A 24,162-nucleotide genomic window follows, 5' to 3' on the forward strand; every position below is an offset into this window, starting at 1 on the left:
CTTAGCACAGATGACAGGGATAGTGGTTAGATCTTGGTTCTTCTTCCTTGGGGAAGTGATATTTAAGCTAATTCTTAAAGAATGAGTAGAGGATAGTGAGGTGAAGAGCCCAGGATATAGGAAGGGAAATCTGGGCAGACAGATGTACAAAGGTCCTAAGGCAGTACCGAGAAGGAGTTTTGAAATGACTGAAAGTAGACCCATGGCCTAGTGTGTATTTAGTCAGAGAGAGAGGGATGTAAATTGGTTTGGGATGGTAGACAGAGTTTGACCTTTCAGAGCCGTGTAAGCCATGGTCAGAATTCTAGACTTTAACCTGAGGATAATGGGAAACCAGCAAAGGGCTTTAAACACAGAAGTGTTATGATCATATTTGTAAGGGATCACTGAGAAGACTGCACTGGTGGGGACCAAAAGTGGATCCAAGGAATTGCTTAGAAGACTACTGTGACAGCTCAGGTAAGAGAAGATGGTGGCTGAGACCAAGGCAGGTATAGTGAATGTAGAGAAAAGTGAAGAAGACATCCAAAGATATTGAGAAGGTAGGCCCACAGAATTTGACATTAAAGGGATGTGAAAAATGAGGAAGAGGTGAAGTATTATAAGTTTGGACACAGGGTGCCTGGGTGGCTCAGTCATTTGAGCATCAGATTCTTGGTTGTGGCTCAGGTCATGATCTCATGGGCTGTGGGATTAAGCCCCATGACAGGCTCCATACTCAGCAGGGAGTCTGCTTGAAGATTCTTGCCCTCGGCCCCTCCCCACACACACATGTACACTCTCTCTGTGTCCTCTCACTCTCTCTAAAATAAACAAATCATTTGAAAAAAGAGTTTAGACACATTAAGTTTTAGGGGTCTGAGAGACAAAGGGGAGAAGACATAAAGAAGGCAGCTGGATATACAAGACTATAGTGCAGGGAAAAACCGTCTGCCTTAGAAAGAGAAATTTGGGGCTAAGTTCATAGAGACAATAACTGGAATCCTGGAAGAGATCATTGAGTTTATTCCATTGATCAAGAGTTTATTTCATTGATCAAGAGTTTATTCCATTGCAAGAAATAACCTACAGCTAACATATAACAACTTTTATTTTTGAGATCTGTTTCTTAGCTTCAAATCCACCCTTCAATACTCTGCTTGGGGTGTTGTGCTTTGGACCATATTTCTCTTTGCCTACAGGGCAGTAGGGGTTGCTTGATGGAAAAGGAAAGGCTGGAGAAAGGAAGAAGGGTTTGTTCTTTTCTTGTTTTTTCCTTCCTATTCCTGTCAGCATTACCCCAGCAGCAGTCCTCCATCCCGCCGGTGGCAGTTGGTCTCAAGAGCAGCAAACAATTCCTTTTGCAGTATGTATATACTCTCAAATGCAGTCTTGCCACATCCCCTCAAAGACAACAGGCTTCTGCCCCCAAATACCAATATCTTCCTCACGATTCTTACCCAAAGATCATTTTCTCTGAGACTGGCCTCCTTATCATGTTCCTCATCTATCCATTCAAGAGTATAGCAAAACCGTGGTCAAATGCCTGCACCCTAACTTCAAGAGATGTGAGTTCCCAAACCTATCCTGAAGATGTGGGATTCATACTGTGAGAACTGAGAACTACGGAAACACTCATCACAAACACACATTCAATCCCCTGCACTAAGAGAGTTGACCAAAATTTTACATGGCTTCAACAGTCTATGGCTGCATCTCTGGGACAACCCAGTCCCCTCTTGAGTTCCTGTCTGGAAAAGCTTAGGGCTGTCAAAGGAGTTTACTGTCTATACTAGCCAACAGATGAGGGTCTCTGATCTCCCTTTCCTAGAGGATTTATTAAAAGACTTGCAATTGTAAATTCTTCCTCTGTCCCTTCAAGATGCATGTGTATCTCTTACAATTCAGAAGTGTCTTTCATTCCTTTAAAAAGTCATCATTAGGAGGGATAGAGCCTCTGTCTCCCAGCCTATGCGGGAGAAGAGAATCCTAACTTCCACAATTGCCAGCCAAGAGACACAGCTGGTCTAATTACGTTTATGCTGAACAACCTTTATAATTTTTCAGGAGTCCCTTGCTCTCTCCCTCTTCCTGTTACTTTATTCTCCCTTTAAAATGCCCAGTCGTCTCTGCACAAATAGGAGTGGAGCTCAGTATTTTCCCCTGCTGTCAGCAGTTACTTAATAAAATCCATTTAATATCTAGCTATATTTGCATTTGACATAAACTTCCCAAATATAGAGAGAGGATTTAAGTCATGATTGCAGCAATGAATAGGGCAAATATCGAAAACAGGGTTTGATGGTTCTTCATTTTTTAAATTGCTTGCTCCTTTGCAGGAAATATGTAAGGAATCATACAAAATGACATAATCCAATAAAAGTTACAAAATAAGACTAAAAAGGAAAAATAAAAAAAAAGTCTTAAGAGGGAGGGAGTGTATTGTTTAAGATACAGGCTAAGCTGATAAAGCAAAGAGACACCAAAATACAATGTTTAAACCAGAAACTTTATTTCTGTCTTATGTAATAGAAGATACATTCAAGAGCTGGAAGAGTGGCTCAGTGTCTTGTGGCTTGGACTCAGTGATAGCTGAGTCTATCACTGAGTCCAAGCTGGATGCCCTGATCTCAGCATCCCCACTAGAGGGAAATGGGAAGTGGGGGCGGGGAAGTAGTAGAGTACCTGTCCCATCCTTTTAAGAGTAAGACTTGGAAGTGGCATCTTGGAAGGATGTTTCTTCTTGGCACACCCCGTTGCCCATCACCAGGTTATTTGGCCACACTTATCTGGGAGGAAAGTTGGAAAGGTGGTCTCTAGTTAGGTGACTGTATGTCCAAATAAAACTCTTATTTTGAAAGAGGGGAATGAATTGGGGTTAGGGTGGTAGGACAGCTAATAATCTGCCACAGAGGGAACATGAATATCCAAAAATAAGAAACCTGCAAGCATTTGTAACCCTCTGTCGTGGAGTGTGTTCTGCTGCTCACAATGTAAGCTGGATGTGCTGGAGTGAACACCTCCAGAAGCAGCCCATAACCAATAATGAATGAGGAGCTGGTGAATAGATACACCAGCTTCCTCTCCCCTAGTTGGGATAACTTTGAGGCATACTCTATAATGTTCCCAGACTAACCTGGAGGGGGTAGTGCTACAGTTCCCCACATGGTAACCTGTTTTTCTTCCATGTCTTATTGCCCCAATCCTCTATTAGCACTTCCTGGGATCCCCTTCAAAACGAATTGCCTGCACTGGAATCTTTGCCTCAGAGTTTACTTCTGGGAGAACCCAAGACCAGCTCTGGACTTCCTAGAAATCTAGAGGGAAGCTAAATAATGTAACTTTTATATTTAGAAAGTAGAAAATAGGGAGGCCTGGGTCTCTCAGTTGGTTGAGCGTCTACCTTCAGCCCAGGTTATGATCTTGGGGTCCTGGGTCCTGGGTCCTGGGTCCTGGGTCCTGGATTGAGCCCCAGGTAGTTAGGCTCCCTGCTCATTGGGGAGCCTGCTTCTCCCTTCTCCCTGCTTCCCAATCGTGCTCTCTCTTGCTGTCTCTGTCTCTCTCTTTCTGAAATAAATGAGTAAAATCTTAAAAAAAAAATTAGAAAACAAATCAGTTCCTCAATCAAGACGAAATATTTCTCTCTTTCTGGCTCATCCCTCCCATCCCCCACCCCCACCACAACCACCAAAAAAACAGTTTTTACCATCCTATTCTCACACTCGTCTTTTGCCATGTTCCTGTTTGTACTGCTTTCAGGAGTAAAAGTTCCTTGACACTTTATTCCTCTAGAGCTAGCAAACTGTCTTGCACAAAGTTGAAACTAAGTAAGTGTTTGAATAACAAAACTATGAATCTTGTCAAACACATAAAGAACCCCAGACACAGGGTACATGACTGACCAAATGTTCCATGGAGAGTAACCAGGGAAGCCAGAACTGGCTTCCAGATCTCCTGACCACTCCTCTGGTTTTCTACCACAAACACTCATTCTCCTCCCAGGTTTCCTTTTCATCATCCCTGTGTGGAGCCCAGGGCTTTCAGCAGGAGAAACATGTTTGTAAATGTTAAAATTATACCTGTCCTGAGTGAGTTGGGGCCTTGTCTCCTTGGCCCATCAGTTCTTGAAAGACTGTGCTTGTTGCTACTTAATTTTTCATCTTGCAAAATGCACCTAATTGTAACCAAGAAAACAACTATAGATTCTAGGCATTTGGGTGATGCCAAGTCCTAGTATAATTGATTACAGAAAACCCAAACATAGAATCAAATCTGTGTTTCCATAAATTCCTTCTGGAAATAGCATTGCTTGAAGCACTGGACTGTGGGCAGTGAGGTCTCAATTCACGCAGAAGTTACTCTGTAGGAAGGACTAAAGGCTCACTCAAAGACCTGACAGCAAGCACTTAAGGCATAAAAAGCTTTCAATCACCTTGGTCTGGGGAGGAGGAATTCATCTAAAGGAGGATAAAACAAAAGTGTCAGTTAAATTGATTGTTTGTGTCACCTTCTGAGCTGCCTCTATGCCAGGTGTCTTTTTGTGATCAAAAGAACAGCAACCACATAGTCACTGGCCCTTTAAAATTTCTTTGCAAAATCCTTCTCTGACTTACCTCTCTCTACCTTAAATATCAGTAAATTAATTTAAAATGATTTCATTACATAAATAACATGTTCAATGAAAATATTTCAGAAAATATAAGTAAGCAGTAAGAAAATTGAAGTTGTTTGAAAAGTCATCACCAAGATATGATAATTGTTAGCATTTTGGTGTGTCCTTCCATATCTGTATACAACTTCATTTTGATGACAGCATGTTATTCCATTGTGTGGATATACCAACCTTACAGCATATCCAGTTCTAAGACTCTTGGTTCTTTCTTGTCTTTTACTACTATGAAAGAGGTGGAATAAATATTTTAATCAAGTCTTTGTTCTTTATTTCATCAATAAATAGCTCTAAAAGGTAAAGATGCTCATTTAAAAAATAAATAATAATGTTATTGTAATAACATTGTAATAAATAATAATAATGTTATTGTAACACCTAAAAAATTAAGTAATAATTCTATAGTATCATCAAATATTTAATGTTTAGATTTCTCTGATTGTCTTATCAATGTATGATGTTTTTAGTTATATTCCTTCAGTTTTGGTAACTAAGTCTTGATATACATGCTTAATTAGTTCATTTTTTAAAAATAAGATTATTTTGTCTTTTCTCTTTTTTAAGATTTTATTTTTTATTTGACAGAGAGAGGGAGAGATCACAAGTAGGCAGAGAGGCAGGCATAGAGAGAGACAGGGGGAAGCAGGCTCCCTGCTGAGCAGAGAGCCCTATGTGGGCCTTGATCCCAGGACCCTGGGATCACGATCTGAGCCAAAGGCAGAGGCTTAACCCACCGACCCATCCAGGTGCCCCATGTTTAATTAGTTCTTTAGAATAAATGCTGATATTTGAAATTACTGGGTCAAAAGTATGTTATGCTTACATCTAGAAAAATGTTCTTACCCATCAACCTTAAATATTCTAAAAGAACATTTTGTAGGAATGTGACTGTAGACGGCATGAGGAGGAAATTTTTTTTCTTTTTTTAAATTATTTTTTATTAATATACAATGTATTAGTTGCTTCAGAGGTACAGGTCTGTGACTCATCAGTCACAATTCACAATTCACAGAGCTCACCATAGCACATACTCTCCCCAATGTCCATCACCCAGCCACCCCATCCTTTTCACCTTCCCTCCACTCCAGCAACCCTCAGTTTATTTCCTGAGATTAAGTCTCTTATGGTTTATCTCCTGAGGAGGAAATTTTTCTATTTGAAGCTTTCCTATGCTAGTGACAGAGGGAAGATAATACTCAAAGGCTTCTGGGTATTCATTATGGTAAATTCCAGGCTGATTTCTTTCCTGCCCCCCTTTGTCAGTTTCATCCAGGTCAGGAGGGCTGAACAGCACCCGCTCCTTCTCAATAACCCAGGTGTTCTTAAAGAGTTGGCATCTTTTACCCAGGAATCAAGAATCTACCTGTAGAATGAGGGGAATCCTGAGGAATCAAGAATCTACCTGTAGAATGAAATACAGACCTAAAAGGAAGGTCTGTATTTTAATCCAGTGTAGTTTCTGTGCCACCCTGTGCTCTCAGTGCTAAGTCATTTATATTATCTAAAATATTTACATTTCTAATTTATATAGAAGCAAAAAAAGAAAAGCTGTTTATATAGAAACAGCTATACAGACCAGAGTTCAAATTCTGACATTGTCAGTTATTGGCTACATGAGCTCAGACAAATTATTTCCCTTCTCTGAAAGTCAGTTTTTTGGGCAGTAAAATGACAGTTTCCTAAAATTGCTACAGTGATGAAGTTACTTGGCACACAGTAAGTGCTCAATAGGTATTTGTTGTATGAATGAATATTTCCTTACGAGAGTCGTTTTTTTTTTTTGAGCTAGAAGAAATCTAAGTGTACATCTTTTTTATTTTAGAAATGTAAAACCTAAGTTCAGAGAAAATATGAAATTTGGCCTTCCAGTCATTCATTCAACAAACATTTATTAAGCACTAAGTCTGTGTCAGGCACTGAAGATATAATAGTAACAGATGGTCATTGTTCTCAAGGTGTAGGGATGACATGTTTTTAAAAGTGCTATACTGAGCTATATGTGTTATTATAGTTATCTAGCAGTGTGATGTCCAATATGGTAGCCATTAGCCACATGTGGCTCTTTAAATTTAAGTTAGTTACAATGAAATAAAATTAAAATCCAGTTCCTCAGTCACATTAAGCACTTTTCAAGTACTCAGTGGCCACACATGGCTAGTGGTTACTCTATTGGACAGGAAAAGGATCAAACTTTCCATCATTGAAGAAAGTTTTACTAGACAGTGCTGCTTTAGACCTTCTCCCCAGAATCACATTCATATGCAGTATATTTGCAACTTAGTCTGAAAGCCCCTTACTATACAAGCAAGAGGGAAATGATGGGTGTTAGGAATGAAGTTAAAATCAAAGGTAGTTTTACTATAAGCCAGGGTCCAAACTTGTGAAAATTTTAGCTTAGAACAGTTTCTCACTGAGTTGGCTGCAGCAGAATAATGAGTCACTTGTTCATTTTAACAGGGATGAGCTCCATATCCTGTGTCTTGTGGGGAGTTCTGTGGTTGTCTGGGCCTATGTGACCACATGCTGATGTGTGCACAATTCAGACAGGGAGATGTCTTCATAGATTCCCTGAGATTTCAGTGAAACTCTATCACTTTTCTCGTTTACGTGTCTTGAACTGAAGACATTTCATGGATTTCACTTCTCACAGGCTATGTCTGCTCAGTGATCACTTATTGGGTAGTTTCTATGTCCCAGGGACTGCACTATGTGTTATGGATATGAAGATGATTAGACAAGTTTATAATCTAGTAGAGGAGACAAAGATGAAACCAGGTGGTTAGAGTCAAGGTGAAACCAAAAAGTAAGTGCTGGGACAGAATGAGATACTGGGAAATTGGAGAAAAAGAGATATTAAATTTAATTTGGGGATTAGAAAAGGTAGATAAAAGAGATGACATTTGAAAGCAGCCCTGCAGTATATGTTGGGACAGAATAGCATGAAATATGCTATCACTGAGAGTTAATCCATGTTGAAGTCCTTGAAATTAAAAATTCTTAAAAAAAATTCTTCCATACAAGTTGTGATTTCTCCCACTCCTTCTTTCGTACTGAACCTGCTCTGCCTTTCTGGAGACTTCCACTCTTTTTTTTAAAACATTTTTTTAGAAGATTTTTTATATATTTGACAGAAAGAGATCACAAGTAGGCAGAGAGGCAGGCAGAGAGAGGAGGAAGCAGGATCCCTGCTGAGCAGAGAGCCTGATGTGGGTCTCGATCCCAGGACCCTGGGATCATGACCCAAGCTGAAGGTAGAGGCTTTAACCCGCTGAGCCACCCAGGTGCCCCTGAACTTCTTACTTTATGAAGCAATACATTTCCTTATTGTCCAAGCCATTGTAAGTCACAGTCTTCTGTTCTCTGGAGCAATGTTTTATTTCCAGTGCTAGATCTTAAACTTTTTGAATTCAGATTCTATTTCTGACTAGCTCTCTTATGGCTTGACACACAGCAGATGCTCAAAAAATGAGTTTGAGGGGCAACTTGGTGGCTCAGTCGGTTATGCGTCTGCCTCCGGCTCAGGTCATGATCCCAAGGTCCTGGGATGGAGTCCCACATCAGGATCTCTCTTCAGCAGGGAGACTGTTTCTCTCTCTCCCTCTGCCTGCCCCTCCCCATTTGTGTGCATGCTCTCTCTGTCAAATAAGTAAATAAGGTCTTTTTAAAAAGAAGTTTAAAAAATGATTGTGAATTTGATATTTAAATATTTATTTCTGATAAAACTAGTAAAAGCATCTGCAACTTATAAAGCTCTTTATTTACTCATAGCAATTTAGAGATAAACAAAAGAAGCTTAGATTAAATAACACGCTCAGGGCATTTTACTTCTCAAAGTCATATAGGTTCTGAACAGGTTGTTCCCCTTTGTCTGAAATCCTTATCCATGACTACCATGCCTGTTAGGGTCCCAAGAGTACGGGTGGCTGATGGAAAAAGCAAGCAGCAGGCCACTCCAGTGTTTAACCCACCATAATGCCAGTATACTGCCCTAGTTATTTCTGACTTGGAACTCAGGCCTGGAACCTGGAACCCCTTCGCCTCTCAGTCCCAATTCATAATGCTATCTCTAGTGCCAGGACCATGAATCCCCATAAATACATCACTTTATATGCAGAGGTGTTTTCCCGGGAAAACGATCATGGCTTTTATTAAATTCTCAGGAAGGTCTGTGACTTCCTTAAAGGTTAAGAAGCACTATGATACAATTTCTCAGAAGTAAATGAAAAAAATTTAAAAATATTCCTCATTCAGTGGACCTAATAGCTCCCCCTGTTGTTCTATATTAGGTCATCTAAGGACCAGTAGATCAGGAACCACTTGTAGATCTTGAAGCAGGAGACATAGAGGCAGAGAGAGTCCAATACCTCCAATCAAGACCAGTGCAAAAGGAAAATGCAGAGCCCTTTGTTGAAATGTTATTAAGCGATGTGCCACAGGTTGTATAAAAAGCGGGGCCTTCCTGATAGGAGCATCCATTCAATAACACTGGGTATCTTCAAAAGGCCTCGTTCTAGATGCTGGGGAAACAACTCTGAATAACTCAGACGTTTGTCTTGGGCAGAGACAATGAACAAATAAGAAAAATATCAGACAGTGATAGGTGCTGAGTGAAATTTAACATAGGATTATGCGATATAGGGTGACTGGTTGGCTATTTTAGATTGGGTGGTCTGGGAGGACCTCTCTGAGATGACATTTGAGCTAAGACTTTACTGAAAATAGTCCTGCCTCCACGGGAGGTGGAGAGGATTTCCTTAAGCTTGGGAAACGGGACAAAAGCTCAAGGCAGGAAGGGAAGAGAACCCATGCTAGTGAACTGGTGGCTAGGTACGGGGTTAGAGTAGCGAAGATGAAAGTAAGTGAGCCGATTTGCGTCCAAAGCGCTGCCAGCTGTCTGCCGCCTCCCATTAGGGCGCCGCCCGGGTCAGGTGAGTGGGTGGCTAGCTCAGAGCCCAGCAGAGGAGCCGCCCCCAGGGGCTGGCCGGCGTCCGCAGGCGCGCCGACGTGGCCGGCGCGATAGGCCGCGCACGTGGCCAGCTCCCAGACTTGGAGGCGGAGGCGCGCAGGGGGTCTCCTGATCCTCCAGGTGATCAGTCTCCAGGCGCCAAGCGCCCGGAGCCTCGGGTCCGAGGGCCAGAGGAAAGAAGCAGATGGGCGGGGCGGAAGAGGGCTGGGTCAAGGCGAGGAGGGGGCGGCCAGGCGGGCCCGCGCACAGGCCGCGTGCACGCGCCGGAACCTGGGCGCGCGGGGCGCGCGGGGCGCGCCGGGGCGGGGAGGGGATCGGGGCGGGGAGGGGATGGGGGCGGGGTGGGGCAGCCCTTTCCCAGGCTGTAGCGGGGGCGGCGTCGCTGTTGCCCTTTTAAGCCGTGGGGCCGTGGTCTCCTGCCCGCGGAGTCGGTTACAAAGAGAGCAGCAGACGTCCCCGCCGCCGCCCAGGCCGCCGCCCAGCCGCCCGCCGAGGCCTCAGTGCCCCTAGCCATTTTTCAGCCGCGATACGACGCGGGCCTCGGCGGCGGGGAGAGGCGGAGCCGCGAGAGTGCGGCCCCAAGCCGGCCCTGTGGGGCGGTAGCGGCCGTGACGGCGGCTCTGGGCCCAGCTCCCCTTTCGCACCCCTCCTGCCGGAGATGAGGGGAAGATGTCCGTGTCAGGGCTCAAGGCCGAGTTGAAGTTCCTAGCGTCCATCTTCGACAAGAACCACGAGCGATTCCGCATCGTCAGCTGGAAGCTGGACGAGCTGCATTGCCAGTTCCTGCTGCCGCCTCCGGCACCGCCCGGCAGCCCGCACTCGCCGTCTCCGCCGCTTACACTCCACTGCAACATCACGGTGAGGCGCCCGGCCTCAGACCCTCGAAGCCAGACGGGGGCTGAAAGGGGCGCCCGAGTCCTGGGACAAAAGGGAATCGGTCCGGTAGGGGCCCCTTTGGCTCCCGGGGCCCCGGGCGGGGCGGATCCGCCCCTTTCCCGGGCATGGGGCCCTGCCCAGGCCCAGCCTTGCAAGCGCGAGGTTTGGGTGGGAGGAGGCAGGCGGTGCCTTTCTCCACTCTTCCCGTGGGGCTGGGTTTGGGGCTGCTGGCCCTCTCAGCCGCCTTCTCCGGCTTTCGGTGTGGGAGACTGTGGCGGCCCTTTCCCTTGCTAGGTCGCCATGGCTGCCCACAGCTGGCCTGCCCCCGGCCGCGGCGAGGCATGTCGACTCTGGCTTGGGAACCCCGGCTGGGAATGGGGAAGGCCCTCAAGTTTTAACGCCTTACTCTTCAGTGAGGTTTCCTTCCTCTTGCTTATTCACCCAGTTGTTTTTAAATTTGTGTTTAAGGGAAAACTGATACTGAAAAAGTTTAGAATGCAGCCTCTGGTGCTGTTTGAATTATCCCTCCTTGCTGGCCTTGGCTCCGCGCGAACGTGTTTCTGAAAGGCGCTTTGAACGTGTGTGGGCAGGTGGTGATATAGGTGTTTGCTTCCACAGCCACTCTTGTGTGTGAGCCCTTAAAATTATCTGCACCCCAAGGAGATATTTGCCCGGGGCTTCAGACCAGAAAGATTAATTTATGTCACAAAACCAAAAAGGCAGTGTAAAAGCTCACTCTTTCAATTGGAAGCTCGTTAGAAACCCGGGGCTTGGTAAGGTAATCCAAGTGTTTAGTTTTTTCATAAATTTGTATGATGAAACCATTCATGAGGTGAAGTTGACCTAGGGTATTGTTCCAGACTGCGGAATAAACTTCTTACAGCAGGAGTCTAGGTAGTAGTTTTTTGTTCCCTTCAAACCAAAAGTGTGGTGTCTTTGACTCCTTCTGGTTAAGTCAGTGGGATACTCAAGTGCCAAAAGTGTTCCTGATCTGGTACCCGAGAGTTTGGAAAGGGGTTGAAGTTACAATAATTGACATTAAAATAATTTCCAGAATATCTGGGGGAGCAGTTGTGTATTTTTAGGGAAAAAAAAGTACTAGCATTGTACTGAGGAGAGAAGTCATTTATTGAACATCTAAGTGTTCTGTTTTAGGCACTGGTTTTGCAGAACTGGCCAGAGTAGTCCCTGTCTTCAGAACTAAATCTTGGGGGAAGAGTTTCATATTACCAAAGGTTATCAAGTTCTGTGGCGTCATTATGAAAGCCAAAGAGAGGAGTTAATTTTGAGTTTGGTGGTTGGGTGGTGCTTCAGAGAAGGCTTTGGTGGGAGGCTGACATTGGAGTTGGGCTTTCACAGGTGAGTAGAATCTTGGGAGTGGAAGCACATTTCAGGCAGAGGAAACTCTATCCAGAAAAGACACCACTGCTTGAGAAAATGTGGTTTGTTTAGGAGAAGACAAATTTTGAGGATATAGGCTGGTAAAGAGAAGATTTTCCCAAGAATAGGAAACAGGAAGTGGTAGTGAGTATGCAGGAGATTGGCCTGCATGGTGATTGTTCTGGTAGAAATTGGGGTATGGCCAGGAAAAGGAAGGGGTGGTTTGCATAATAGAGTACTGAACTGGTAGGCTGTGGGGAGCTACTAAATTACTGAGGTAAGTTGGAAAAATGTGTTTGCCATCTAGCACTAGGGTTAATTCTCTACAGTGTGTGATATTAGGAAATATATGTATGTCTGGTTTTGGTTATGTCAGGTGCTGTAGGGTCGTGGCAGTCTGCCAGAACAAAGAATTACCCACTTCAAATGCCAGCAGAGTCCCCATTGAGATCTGTATAGGAGGCCAATAGGAGTCAGCTACACACAGAATACTGTGGGAAGACCTGGATTAGGAAGTGAAGCAAGGAATGAATTAGAGACACCCAGTAAAAGGAGGATGTGGTAGAGACTAGTATAATGGTATTACAGTAGAAACTCCTCAAAGTTATGACAGGTATTATCAGAAGGTAATTATCATGGTGGATACTCCGTGTATATGAATGTGTATTAATTTTTTATGGGAAAATATCAAACCTATACAAAAGGCGAATAGTGTGGAGAACCTCCATGTAGTCAGCCTCAACAACAATCAACTTTTGGCCCATCTTATTTCATCTGTACCCCACCTCAGTGTTTCCAAGCTGGTTCCTGACCTGTCACTATAACTATTTCCATGAGTATCTCTAAAAGATAAGACTCTTTAAGCATAGGTAGGTGTTTTGATAAAATCTACATGGCTTGCTTGTGTTGATTCCATTTTCTTAGTGGGAAAAGTGCAAAGAAGAAACGGTGTTGGATTTCCTGTCTCTTGTGTTTGTGAATTGCTAATCTCTAGCGGCGCCTGGGTGGCTCAGTGGGTTGAACAGGTCATGATCCCGGGGTCCTGGGATCGAGCCCCGCGTCGGGCTCTCTGCTCTGTGGAGAGCCTGCTTCCTCCTCTCTCTCTGCCTGCCTCCCTGCATACTTGTGATCGCTGTCTGTCAAATAAATACATAAAAAAAAAAAAAATCTTTAAAAGGTTTAAAAAAAAATAATGTTTGATCTGTTCTTTAATTTTTCCTCTTATTTCCTTATTCCCAGATATTTATTGAGCTCTTCTACATGCCAGGCCAGGTCTTTTCCATTGCTCACCAAGAAGCATACTTAACACAGTTTAACATTTGAGTAAAGGGCACCTCATGAATTGTTTCGTTACACTCATGCATGCCAGTTTCTGAATAATCTTCTAAAGATACTGTACCCCCTTTTTCTTTCAGATATCTGAATCTGTTTTTCCCATATGGAATGTGCCCCTTACCCCACCCCAGTCTGTCTTTCCATGTCTGACCAACCCTCAAGGCTCTTCTAGGAAGTCTTATTCAGTTCCTGCTGGTATTTATTTCCCCTTCCTCCCTTCTATAATCTTTACTATTTACTGCTTTGGTTATTTGTCCTTATGTTCTATTATAATAGTTTTAGACTTTTTTTTTTAAAGCCTTTTTTTTATGATGGCAGGGGAGCATAGTCTCTAATCATGCTTTTCATCTTCCATTCAGTAAATACTCAGTAAATATTTTTTCTATTTTAGCTGTATTCTGTATGAACGAAAATCTTAACTATTGCGTAAGTTAACTGCCAAGAGTTTGTCAAAAGTGCAGAGGAAACATCAAGAAATATTTTAAATATTTAACAAGTCACTGGGTAGGAAATATGTAATTTGACTTTATATGAAAGACCATTTTAAGAAGGAGAAACCAGAACAGACGTTTTACTCTTTAGGCCAGGGGAATTGAGCTAAATCTTTTTCTGTTATATAAATTTATCTGAATCTTAACTATGAAGGGACAGAATGCTATTTTCAACCTCAAGAAGGAGTCTTTTACTATTTGTTTTGTGTGAACTCATGATATGAAGGAGTGTCATGCAAACAGATCTAATTGCCAGTTACTGCTAATATTCAGTTATGCTCACACCTGAAGGCAAAACAGCTTGTTTTAGTAACCTGTGTGGCCTTATTGGGAGCTACTATATGGAATTCTTTTAGTCCTTTTGAAATATTTAACATAACTTGGCAACTTCATTTCTCCTTATATGTACTTCTTGACATCTGGCAATTCTTGGTAGGCAATCCGTATTTCAGAGTGAACAATCACCCCCCAACCCACCTCATGTAAATTAGCTGGGTAAACAGATACAATTTTGTACTAATTTTATTGTTTGTGTAACATAAACCAATACTCTTTTGCATGAGTGGCTATTTGCCAGGCTACTTGTGGTAGCACATTTTTTTTATTTTGCTAATTAAATTTCTCTTGGTCATTATCGGAGTCCCCTTTCCCCTCCCCACCTCACCACCAACAGCCAGAATAATAAATGTTAGAGCTCTGAGCTTAGGTGAGAGAAAAGGGTTTATACTATACTTGGTAGTTGGGACTTTAAGCAAATCACTTTTTCTGCTGTGTTTTTCTATAAAGTCGATAATACTTTTTGTCCTGCATGAAAGCTTTTAAAGGAAAGCTCTTTAAAATAATAATGTTCTCTACAAATATGAAATTGATGGTGTCATTTGTGGCTGAATATAGAATAGAAATGCTTTCTAACAGCTTTTCCTGAGAAATAAATCAGTGCTGTTAATTTCTTAATTTTTCATGTCACTAGTCTTGACATTGAATAAACAGTAGCCCCACCAAGGTTATACAATGGAAATCATGAACCAACTTGGTTAAAGAGCCCGAGACCTTTTCTGCCTTCCTGGGACAGATTACCTTTCCAAACTGAACACCCGGAGAATCATTTGGAAATAGCAGAGCTGTCATGTTAAGCACTTCAGTGGTCCTTTCAGGCTGGAGGAATCATTGTTTTCATTCATCTGACCAATTTGTAACATAGAGTAAAATTCCTAGTTATTATCTATCTATCCTCCTCTACCCCCATTTTTATGCCCATCCTTGAAAGAACGGGTAAATGAAGAGGAGACTTAGGTTTCCATTTTATGAATGGTGTAGGTGTTAGTAACTGTGGAGTTTTTTAAACTTCCTGAGACCTGAAAAAGATAGTATTAGATAAATGTCAGCTAGTTGAGGGCTGGGAATTGAAACAGTCATTGCCAAATGTAAAGCATTACTGGAGAGCCAGAGTAATGAAGCAGAGTCCCCTTTACCAAAGCCATTGTAACAGTGTTCTGTGTTCTCTTTCTAAAAAATTATTCCGAAAGACAAAGAATCAAGGAAACTGCCCATTGGTTTCTGCAGATCAGGTGGTTTGAATCTTTTTCGGCACCTTTATTTTCTCTGCCTTAGTTTAACTAGAAGGATGTTTTGATTTTTCATTCTGCTTCTGTGGGGTCTGATAATGTTACTTAGTTGTTTACTTGCAAAATGATTAGCGGGGAGCAGTCTCTTTTGGTAGCTTTTTTTTTTTTTACCCCAATGTCAGAACATTTAGGGGCTCCTGGGTGGCTCAGCCAGTTAAGCTCTGCACTCAGCGGGGAGTCTGTTTGAAGATTCTCTCTCTTTGATCCTTCTGCATCTCACACCTGGGTGCCTGCATGACCGCTCTCTAACAACAAGTAAATCTTAAAATGAATGAATGAATGCCTGAATGAATGTCAGAGCATTTAGATTCTCTCGGTCTCATTTTCCTCTCCACATTTACTGAACAACACTCTGGAAGAATTACAACTGTTATATTTCTGAACCTTGAACAAAAATGTTACATGCATCTGTATTCATACAGTGATGAAGTCCTTGGAGATGACTATGTTCTATTATTTGGAAAAATAGTAGAGACAGCATTCTGGTAGGCAGTTCTGCTGACTGGTGCTTGATACAGAGCCACACATTGGTTTCTTAGTGGATTTGTGTAGAAAATAGACACAAAGTTATTTCTGAATAAGACTTTTTTTTTTTAATTTTAAATAATCCTTTGGACACTAACAACTAGAGCTAAATCCTTATGCATATAGGTAATGTCCTTTGAAACTTTCCTAGAAGTGATGGCCTCCCTTTTTTTTTTTTTTTTTAAAGATTTTATTTATTTATTTGAAAGAGAGGCAGTGAGAGAGAGCATGAGCGAGGAGAAGGTCAGAGGGAGAAGCAGACTTCCCGTGGAGCTGGGAGCCCTATGTGGGACTCAATCCCGGGACTCCGGGATCATGACCTGAGCCGGAAGCAGTGGTCCAACCAACTGAGCCACCCAGGCGTCCCATGATGGCCTCCCGTTCTTAGTGATGAATTGGTTTCTGGAGCTATAACGATTTACATTGTATAGGAACTTTTTTTCTTCCAGGTAAAAGCTTTTATTGAACAGATTGGTAAAAATGTTAGCACGTGTGCAGTGAAATGGGTGTTCTCACAGTCATGGCAGAAATACAAATATCTGTCACCCTCTAGAAAACAATTTGTTTACATAAACCCTCTCTGTTTTGGCAAGAAAAATAACTGACCACCCCAGGCTGGCCTTATGACTTGGGAGCTCCCAGAAGGAGAATTTTAGTCACAGAGAAGACCTAGATTTCTCTGGCTGAGCCCATCAGACAGCTAATCACCGGGAGTGGAATGGGCTCATAGAGACCTGTGACCAAGGTTTGGGTCAAGGGAGAGAGCTAGAAAGATGGGAAGGAATTAGGGAAGCTAGCTCCAATGGAACCACGTAGGTTAATATACAATGGTGAAGGGATGTTTCTTCCAAGGAAGACATTCTGGGTTGGGCTATGGAAGGTGTAGAGAAGGCAGCTATTCTAAAACTTTTGGAGTCAAAACTTTTATACTGTTTAAAAGTGAGGGGCACCTGGGTGACCCAGTTGCTTAAGCATCTGACTCTTAGTTTCAGCTCAGGCCCTGATCTCAGTGTGTGAGATTGAGCCCACGCTCAGCATAGGGTCTGCTTAAAACTGATTCTCTCTCTCTCTCTCTGCCCCTTGACCCCTGTAAAATAAATCCCCCCCCCCCCAAAAGTGTGCTAAGGGCCAAGGAGCTTTTTTTTTAAAATTAATTTTATTAACATATAATGTATTATTTGCCCCAGGGGTACAGGTCTGTGAATCATCAGGCTTACACATTTCACAGCACTCGGAATAGCACATACCCTCCCCATTGTCTATAACCCAACCACCCTATCTCTACCCCTCCAACCCCACAGCAATCCGCAGTTTTGTGAGATTAAGAGTCTTTTATTGTTTGTCTCACTCCCAATCCCATCGTTTCATTTTTTTCCTTCCCTACCCCCCCATGTCCACCCCTCAACCCTCCCTCTCAAATTCCTCATATCCGAGAGATCATATGATAGTTGTCTTTCTCTGATTGACTTATTTTGCTCAGTACAATACCCTCTAGTTCCATCCACATCGTTGCAAATGGCAAGATTTCATTTCTTTTGATGGCTGCATAGTATTCCATTGTGTGTGTGTGTATATATATATATATATATATATACCACATCTTTATCCATTCATCTGTTGATGGACATCTAGATTCTTTCCATAATTTGGTTACTGTGGACATTGCTGCTGTAAACATTTAGGTGCACGTGCCCCTTTAGATCACTACATTTAAATATTTATGGTAAATACCCAGTAGTGCAATTGCTGGGTCGTAGGATAGCTCTGTTTTCAACTTTTTGAGGAAATTCCATGCTGTTTTCCAGAGTGGCTGCACCAGCTTGCATTCCCACCAACAGTGTAGGAGGGTTCCCCTTTCTCTGCATCCTTGCCAGCATCTGTCGTTTCTGACTTGTTAATTTTAGCCATTCTGACTGGTGTGAGATGGTATCTCATTGTGGTTTTGATTTGTATTTCCCTGATGCCGAGTGATGTGGAACACTTTTTCATGTGTCTGTTGGCCATCTGGATGTCTTCTTTGCAGAAATGTCTGTTTATGTCTTCTGACCATTTCTTGATTGGATTTTTTGTTCTTTGGGTGTTGAGTTTTCCCCAATGTCTATAACCCCACCACCCTCTCCCTAACCCCCTCCCTCGTGCCCCCCTCAGTTTGTTTTGTGACATTAAGAGTCTTATGGTTTGTCTCCCTCTCGATCCCATCTTGTTCCATTTATTCTTTTCCTACCCCTCAAACCCCCCACGTTGCATCTCTACTTCCTCATATCAGGGAGATCATGTGATAGTTGTCTTTCTCCGATTGACTCATTTCGCTAAGCATAATACCCTCTAGTTCCATTGTTTGGTTTTTTTTTTTTTTTTTTTTTGGAACTAGGGTCTAGATGGTATGTTCTCAAACTAGGCTGAAGAATTTGAAGAAGAAAATGCAATACTCGATAAATAGTTTTCCTTAAGAACAGGATTGATTTTGAAGATAGTTTTTCTTTTAGTCTGTGAATAGGTTTGGGACACACTGAAAAGTAGAGGAATGAGACTACAAAATAAACCATTATTGAATAGACCTAATGATGTCCTTCAGTACAGTTTTCATTTTTTTTAATTGTTGTTGTTCTTTAAAAAACATTTGGTGAAGTGCTTCAAAGACAGTTTCTTTGGCTTCAGCTATTTTGTAATTGAGATTATAGTTCTCAAAGCAATGCTTCTTTAATACTGTGTTTCTTCAAAATTGTTTTTCCATAACCAGAACCTAATTATTTGGCAGCTAGTATATAATAATAATGACTTTTTCCTAATCTATAATAGAAAACAGTAGAGAGTAAATGTCTATTAATAGTAAAGCATGTAAGGCTTTTTTCTGTTAACCTTTAAAAATCAACACATGTAATTTTACTTTTAAAAATATGTAACTATAGCATTTCTTGAGAGTACTCCTTTTGCGACGGAATAAAATACTAGTATTTTATGGGGTTTGAATTAGTTGTATATTGCTCTATAACAAATGTAGTAGCTTAGAACAGCAACATTATCTCACAGTTTCTGTTGGTCAGGAATCTGTGCATGGCTTACCAGGGTTCCTTGGCTCTGAGACTCTCACCAGGCAGTAAAGATGTTGACTAGTGCTACAGTCATCAAAAAGTGAGACTGGGAGAGAATCTTCCTCCATTCTTATTTGTGTAGTTTTGGTATTACAGGCCTTCTGTCTGAGGGTGGCAGGTGGTCAGAGGCCTCTCTCCATCTCTTGCCATGTAGCTGTGGGCTTCTCCATAGGGAGATGGCTTCAATGAGGGGGTGGGGGTAAGATGAATGAAAGAGCAGGAGAGGGTGAGCAACAAAGAAGTTCTTATCTTTTTTTTTTTTTAAAGATTTTATTTATTTGTTTGACAGATCACAAGTAGGCAGAGAGGTGGGGGAGGGGGGGAGCAGGCTCCGTGCTGAGCAGAGAGCCCGATGTGAGACTCCATCCCAGGACCCTGGGATCATGACCTGAGCCGAAGGCAGAGGCTTTAAAACCACTGAGCCACCCATGGGCCCCTAGAAGTTATCTTTTTGTAACCTAATCTTAGGAGTCACATTCCATCATTGACTGTATTATTGTCTGTTAGAAGTGAGTCTGGGGAGAGAATTATACAAGGCAGTGAATACCAGGTTAGGATGCTTGGGACCATTTTAGAGGTTGCCCATCACAGTGTTCAGGAACATTATTGACCCCTGAGCTGTAGCACGCAGATAGTGGCTGTACAAGGAGGATGCCTCTTTCCAAAGCCCAGCTTCTGTGGTGAGTGAAACCTGTATATACCATATGGTCACTATATGGCTGTTTGTTCTGACTTCTAACACCAGAGATATTGAAGGAATAATCCTAATCTCAGTTAAGGAATCTATTCCTTTAGAAACTACATCCCTCCCTACAATCTGAGAAGGGTTGGAAATTATTAGGAAAAAGGCAAAATTTAATGGGATTGATTTTGCGGGGGGCAATTTTCTAATGGAGAAAAATCTCAAAGTAACTTCTGTAATTACTTAGAATAGGGAGTATAGGGAGTAAGAAGATTTTTAAAAAATCATTTTAGTATTTGTAAGGATTTAAAAATATATGCCTAGATTATACTCCTTTGCTTCACCTTTAAAAATTGAGGTAGATCTCATCTAGATAAAGTTTAGAAATGTAGCTTTATTATATTAAAAGGCAAAAGTAGTATGGCTTAAATTTATAAATTATACTTCAAGGTTGTGAGGTGGTTGTTTTAATTTTTTTGCTTTTATTTTTGAGGGATTTATCCAGGCCATGATTGACCCTTCTTTGTAAAGGAAGGAAGCTCATCTTTCCTGGTACTTGAGCACCATTTTTTTTTTTTTTTCCAGCTTGTGATAAAACCTAACTTTTGCAGTGTTTCTCTTCTATTTTAAATGCTACTACTTATTGGGTAAACTAATTTTTTTTTTTGCTTGATTTTTAAATGTATAAATTATGTAACATGGAGCAGGCAAAATTACACCATACAACTGTTTAAAAAAAAAATCCAGAAAATAAAAAACAACTTTTCTCCATGCCTAGATTTTAATGGGTTGCTTTTCTTCACCCTGATATATTTTACTTAAATCCGTTGTCATCATGTCATTTGATGGTATGTTAACTTGCATTTCCAGATTAGTCTATATGTAAATATGTTTAACATAGGTGTCTCTGTAACAGGAATCTTATCCATCTTCTTCACCAATATGGTTTGTGGACTCTGATGACCCAAATCTGACATCAGTGCTGGAACGTCTAGAAGATACTAAGAACAACAATTCGGTGAGAAAATAACCCAACCTACTATTTTTTCCCCCCTAAAGAACACTGTATGTAGAACGTAAGTGTTGAGAGGTAATATGATATAGAAAAGCCTGATTAATGATTATTTGATAATCTTAAAGGAGCTCAAGACCAGTTTTGTCTGTTTTTTGCCGAATTCTGTACTACCTGATTTATCTTTTTTTATTCCCCATATGCTAAACCTTAATTTAGATGAGGAGTTAGGTGGTCTCTTTTCAATGAATTCTCACTTTAAACCTACCAGACATTTTTAGTAGGGAACACTAGCCAAGGTTGAAGATAGAAAAAGAAAAAAAGACTGAGGTGGATGTGAGGGGAAATAATGCTAGAATGACATCAATGCTTGTGGGTTTCTCTCTCTCACAAGTCTGTAACTGCAGTAATAACTAACCATAAGTATACAAAGAAAATGTGTTTTTTTTGTTTGTTTTTTTAATATATGAAGAAGTATAACTTTCCATTTTATAAAAAAATTTTAGAAATCTTTTTCTTTGATGATAAAAATAAGCAACTACTGTGAGAGTACTTAGTAAAATAAAGGGAAATAATATTTCTGCCTGATATAACCACTATTGACATGGTAGTTCTTTTCTATCAGTATTTTTTCCCTTGCTAGTAAAATACATGGACTCTAATATGTTTAAATAGTTGAGGTTGTATTCTGTATAGTTTCATATCCTTCTTTAAAATTAAGCTAGAATGAAAGATTTGACTACTGTATTGCTAGATGGCAGACTCCATATTACAAACATGTCTGTTATCTTCGTAGCGTTATGTTAGTTTATAAATTGAATGCAGTTAATCCCAACAGTCTTATTTTTGGAGCTTGACAAAATGACGCTAAAGTTGGTTTTAAAAAGTAAATAATAAAAAAAAGTTGAAAAAAGTAATGAGAGACTTGTCCAATTAGATATTAAATAAAAATATTATGTACTGGTACTGGACTGGACAGGTAAAGATAAAAGAAGTTTAAAAACAAAGTCATGCTATTGAGAATTCAGAATAAGTTAAAATACTCTATAAAGAAAGAGTGGAATATTCTATAAATATCATTGGGAGAACTGACTATCTGGGAAGTTAGAATCTAACAACAGAAGCAATCGGTTTGAGGAGTATTTTTAGAGTAGAGGCTGGACTGGAGAGCCATGAAGGTTAGAGGTAAAAATAAAAAGGTAGTCAGATTCACATTTCTAGCAGAGGAGTGACAGGACAGGAAAAGATGGCCCTCTTAAAAAAGATGGCCGTCTTACTGCTATCTCCTTTTAGGAGGTTAATTCTAAAAAGATCTAAAGGTAAAAGTTTTGTAATAGTAGAATTGACTGGATTATTTTTCAGTGTCTAACATTTTTCATCAAAAGATGCTCTTAAAATGAAATGACATAGGACATAAAATTGGGTCTCATTTTATTTTTTAAAAATTAACATATTTACGTAAAAGAAGAAAACCAGAATACCTTCTACTCTTATAGTCTCTGCCAGTTATTCTATCACCTAATTTCTTGACAGAATAGGTTGTATTTCCTCACCTTTGCTTTACTTAATTCATTATAATCTGGATCCTACCTTCATTGTTGCACTTAAATTTTTTATGTCTAGTTGCCAAATCCAAGGAATCCTTTTTTAACCCTAAAATTGGCCTCTCTGCAAGAGTTTGATAGTGGTGATTATTCCCTTGTTGAAATATTCCTCCACTTAACAAACATTTACTACCTAAACAAACATTTACTACCTTACAATCAAAAGCAGGTTAAATAAAAACTACTGTGTATAGAATAGTTTTATGATAGAATATTACATTGTAGTTACAAAGAATGCCACTAATCTTTTCATAAGAATGTATATAACTTTCTAAGATACACAAGTGAAAAGGCAAGGCATAGAATATTGTTTATATTCTGGCTCCTTTTGCAAACAGTGTTGTAAAAATTAAAAAAAATAAATCCGTATCTTTTTTTTTTTTTTTTTTAAATGCATACCTTCTCCTTCTGGGTCTCTACAGAAAACTGTTAATAGAAGAACAGAGAGAAGTTTGTTATTTTATTTTATTTTATTTTTTTAATTTACTGGCTTCTATGCCAGGCTCTGTAATAAGTGATGGGTACAAAAGTCAAGTCCTGTCCTTGTCCTCTGGAAACCAATAATCTTAGGAGAACTTCCATTGGATTACTGTCTCCTGTTTTTATCTCTTCCTAACCCTATCTTGGTCTTCCCTGAGCTCTTGTCCCTTGGTCTGCCTCTTTTCATTCTATGCTTTCTCTGAAAAATCTCTTTTACTACTATTACTTAAATCATGGTTTATATTCCAGGGATTCCTAAATCTGTTTCTTTAGCTAAAATATATCTCCTGAGTTTCAGATGCATACATCTACCTATGTATCCTGTAGATCCAGGGAATCACTTGGATGTGCCATGGCTGTTCAAAATGATTATATCTAAATTTAACCTTCCCTACCTTGTGGCTCCAGCACGCCAGTTTCTCTTCAGTAATTCTGTGATTGTGAGTGGGACAAGATGAAATAATGAAGCTTGTCACCCATGGCTGAACTATGGAACTAAAAGTTCTTTTTTATACCTTTATTTCCTGACACCTCCCTTCTCCAGACCTAGTAAGTTTCTAATACCTATCCATCTACCTTCTAGATATTTCTTAAATCTTTTCCCACCATCTTAGTTTCTTCTACCCTTTAAATGCTTTTTGGGGAGAGGGAGCGTAGAGTTGAAATTCCTGGAAAGCTATACAACCCTATTTTTCTTGTCGCTTGGTCTGACTTTGCCACTTGCTGCCTCTGCTGCAGCATTCCCATGGCTCTTCCTTTGTCACGGGTTGGAGTGTCTGGGACTGTGTCCAGGTTACCATTTGTCATCTTCATTATGTTCTTGAAACAAAACAGAGCTTATTGGACGGGTAGATCCATGGTGCCTTTTAAGCTTGAGGATTTTTTTAATCCTGATTTACTGCTCAGCTTTCCTAATTTCTGCTTGTTCTTTTGGCTACTTTGGAAAGTCTTATTCTTTTCTTTTTAACCCATTCTAATTCTGTTTCTGTTTTCTTAGTCCTTCAGCAACCTGCTTTTTCATCTCTTTTCCTGATCAGAGACATCTGGGAAACTGTCCCTGACCAGGTGAAATAAATTACCTTATTAGTTCTGGGTAAGGTCTACTAAGTATTGAACATTGTTCTGAAAGCACAATTCCTAAACACATACATTGAAAGCAGCTTTTTTTTTTCCAACAGTAAAAAACATGTTTGTGAACATAACTTACCTTGATTCTTTGCTTAAAGTAAATATGCTTACAAAACAATTTGGATGTAAAAATGGGAACTTAATGAGTTACTCCTTTCAGTTTTCTTAGTGCTTTTTTCACCTTTTTTTTTTTTTTTTTTTTTTTAATTTGGGCAGATGCTGAAGAACCTACAAGTGCCAACTCTTTTCACAGGTTTCATCTTATCTTTACCATTATAAGAAGTTTTTAATTTCCTTAGTTTACAGATGAGGGCCCTC

At 40.6% G+C, this 24,162-nt stretch overlaps 1 protein-coding gene across 4 annotated transcripts in view; it reads left to right on the forward strand.

The window, feature by feature from the left end:
• The first annotated feature begins 9,966 nt into the window (after positions 1-9,966).
• UBE2Q2 (ubiquitin conjugating enzyme E2 Q2) overlaps positions 9,967-24,162 on the forward strand; it is a 39,868-nt gene continuing 25,672 nt past the window's right edge. Inside the window, exons 1-2 of one of the 4 annotated variants that reach the window (XM_032865139.1) lie at positions 9,967-10,472; positions 20,537-20,638. In XM_032865139.1, coding sequence (XP_032721030.1) covers positions 10,284-10,472; positions 20,537-20,638 — 291 coding nt within the window. In that variant the 5' untranslated portion in view covers positions 9,967-10,283. The remainder of the gene's footprint in view (positions 10,473-20,536; positions 20,639-24,162) is intronic. The other 3 variants (XM_032865137.1, XM_032865140.1, XM_032865138.1) reach the window with 3 other exon arrangements.

This window comes from Lontra canadensis, unplaced genomic scaffold, assembly GCF_010015895.1.
Source record: "Lontra canadensis isolate GAN:19392208 unplaced genomic scaffold, GSC_riverotter_1.0 scaffold28, whole genome shotgun sequence".
NCBI lineage: Eukaryota > Metazoa > Chordata > Mammalia > Carnivora > Mustelidae > Lontra > Lontra canadensis.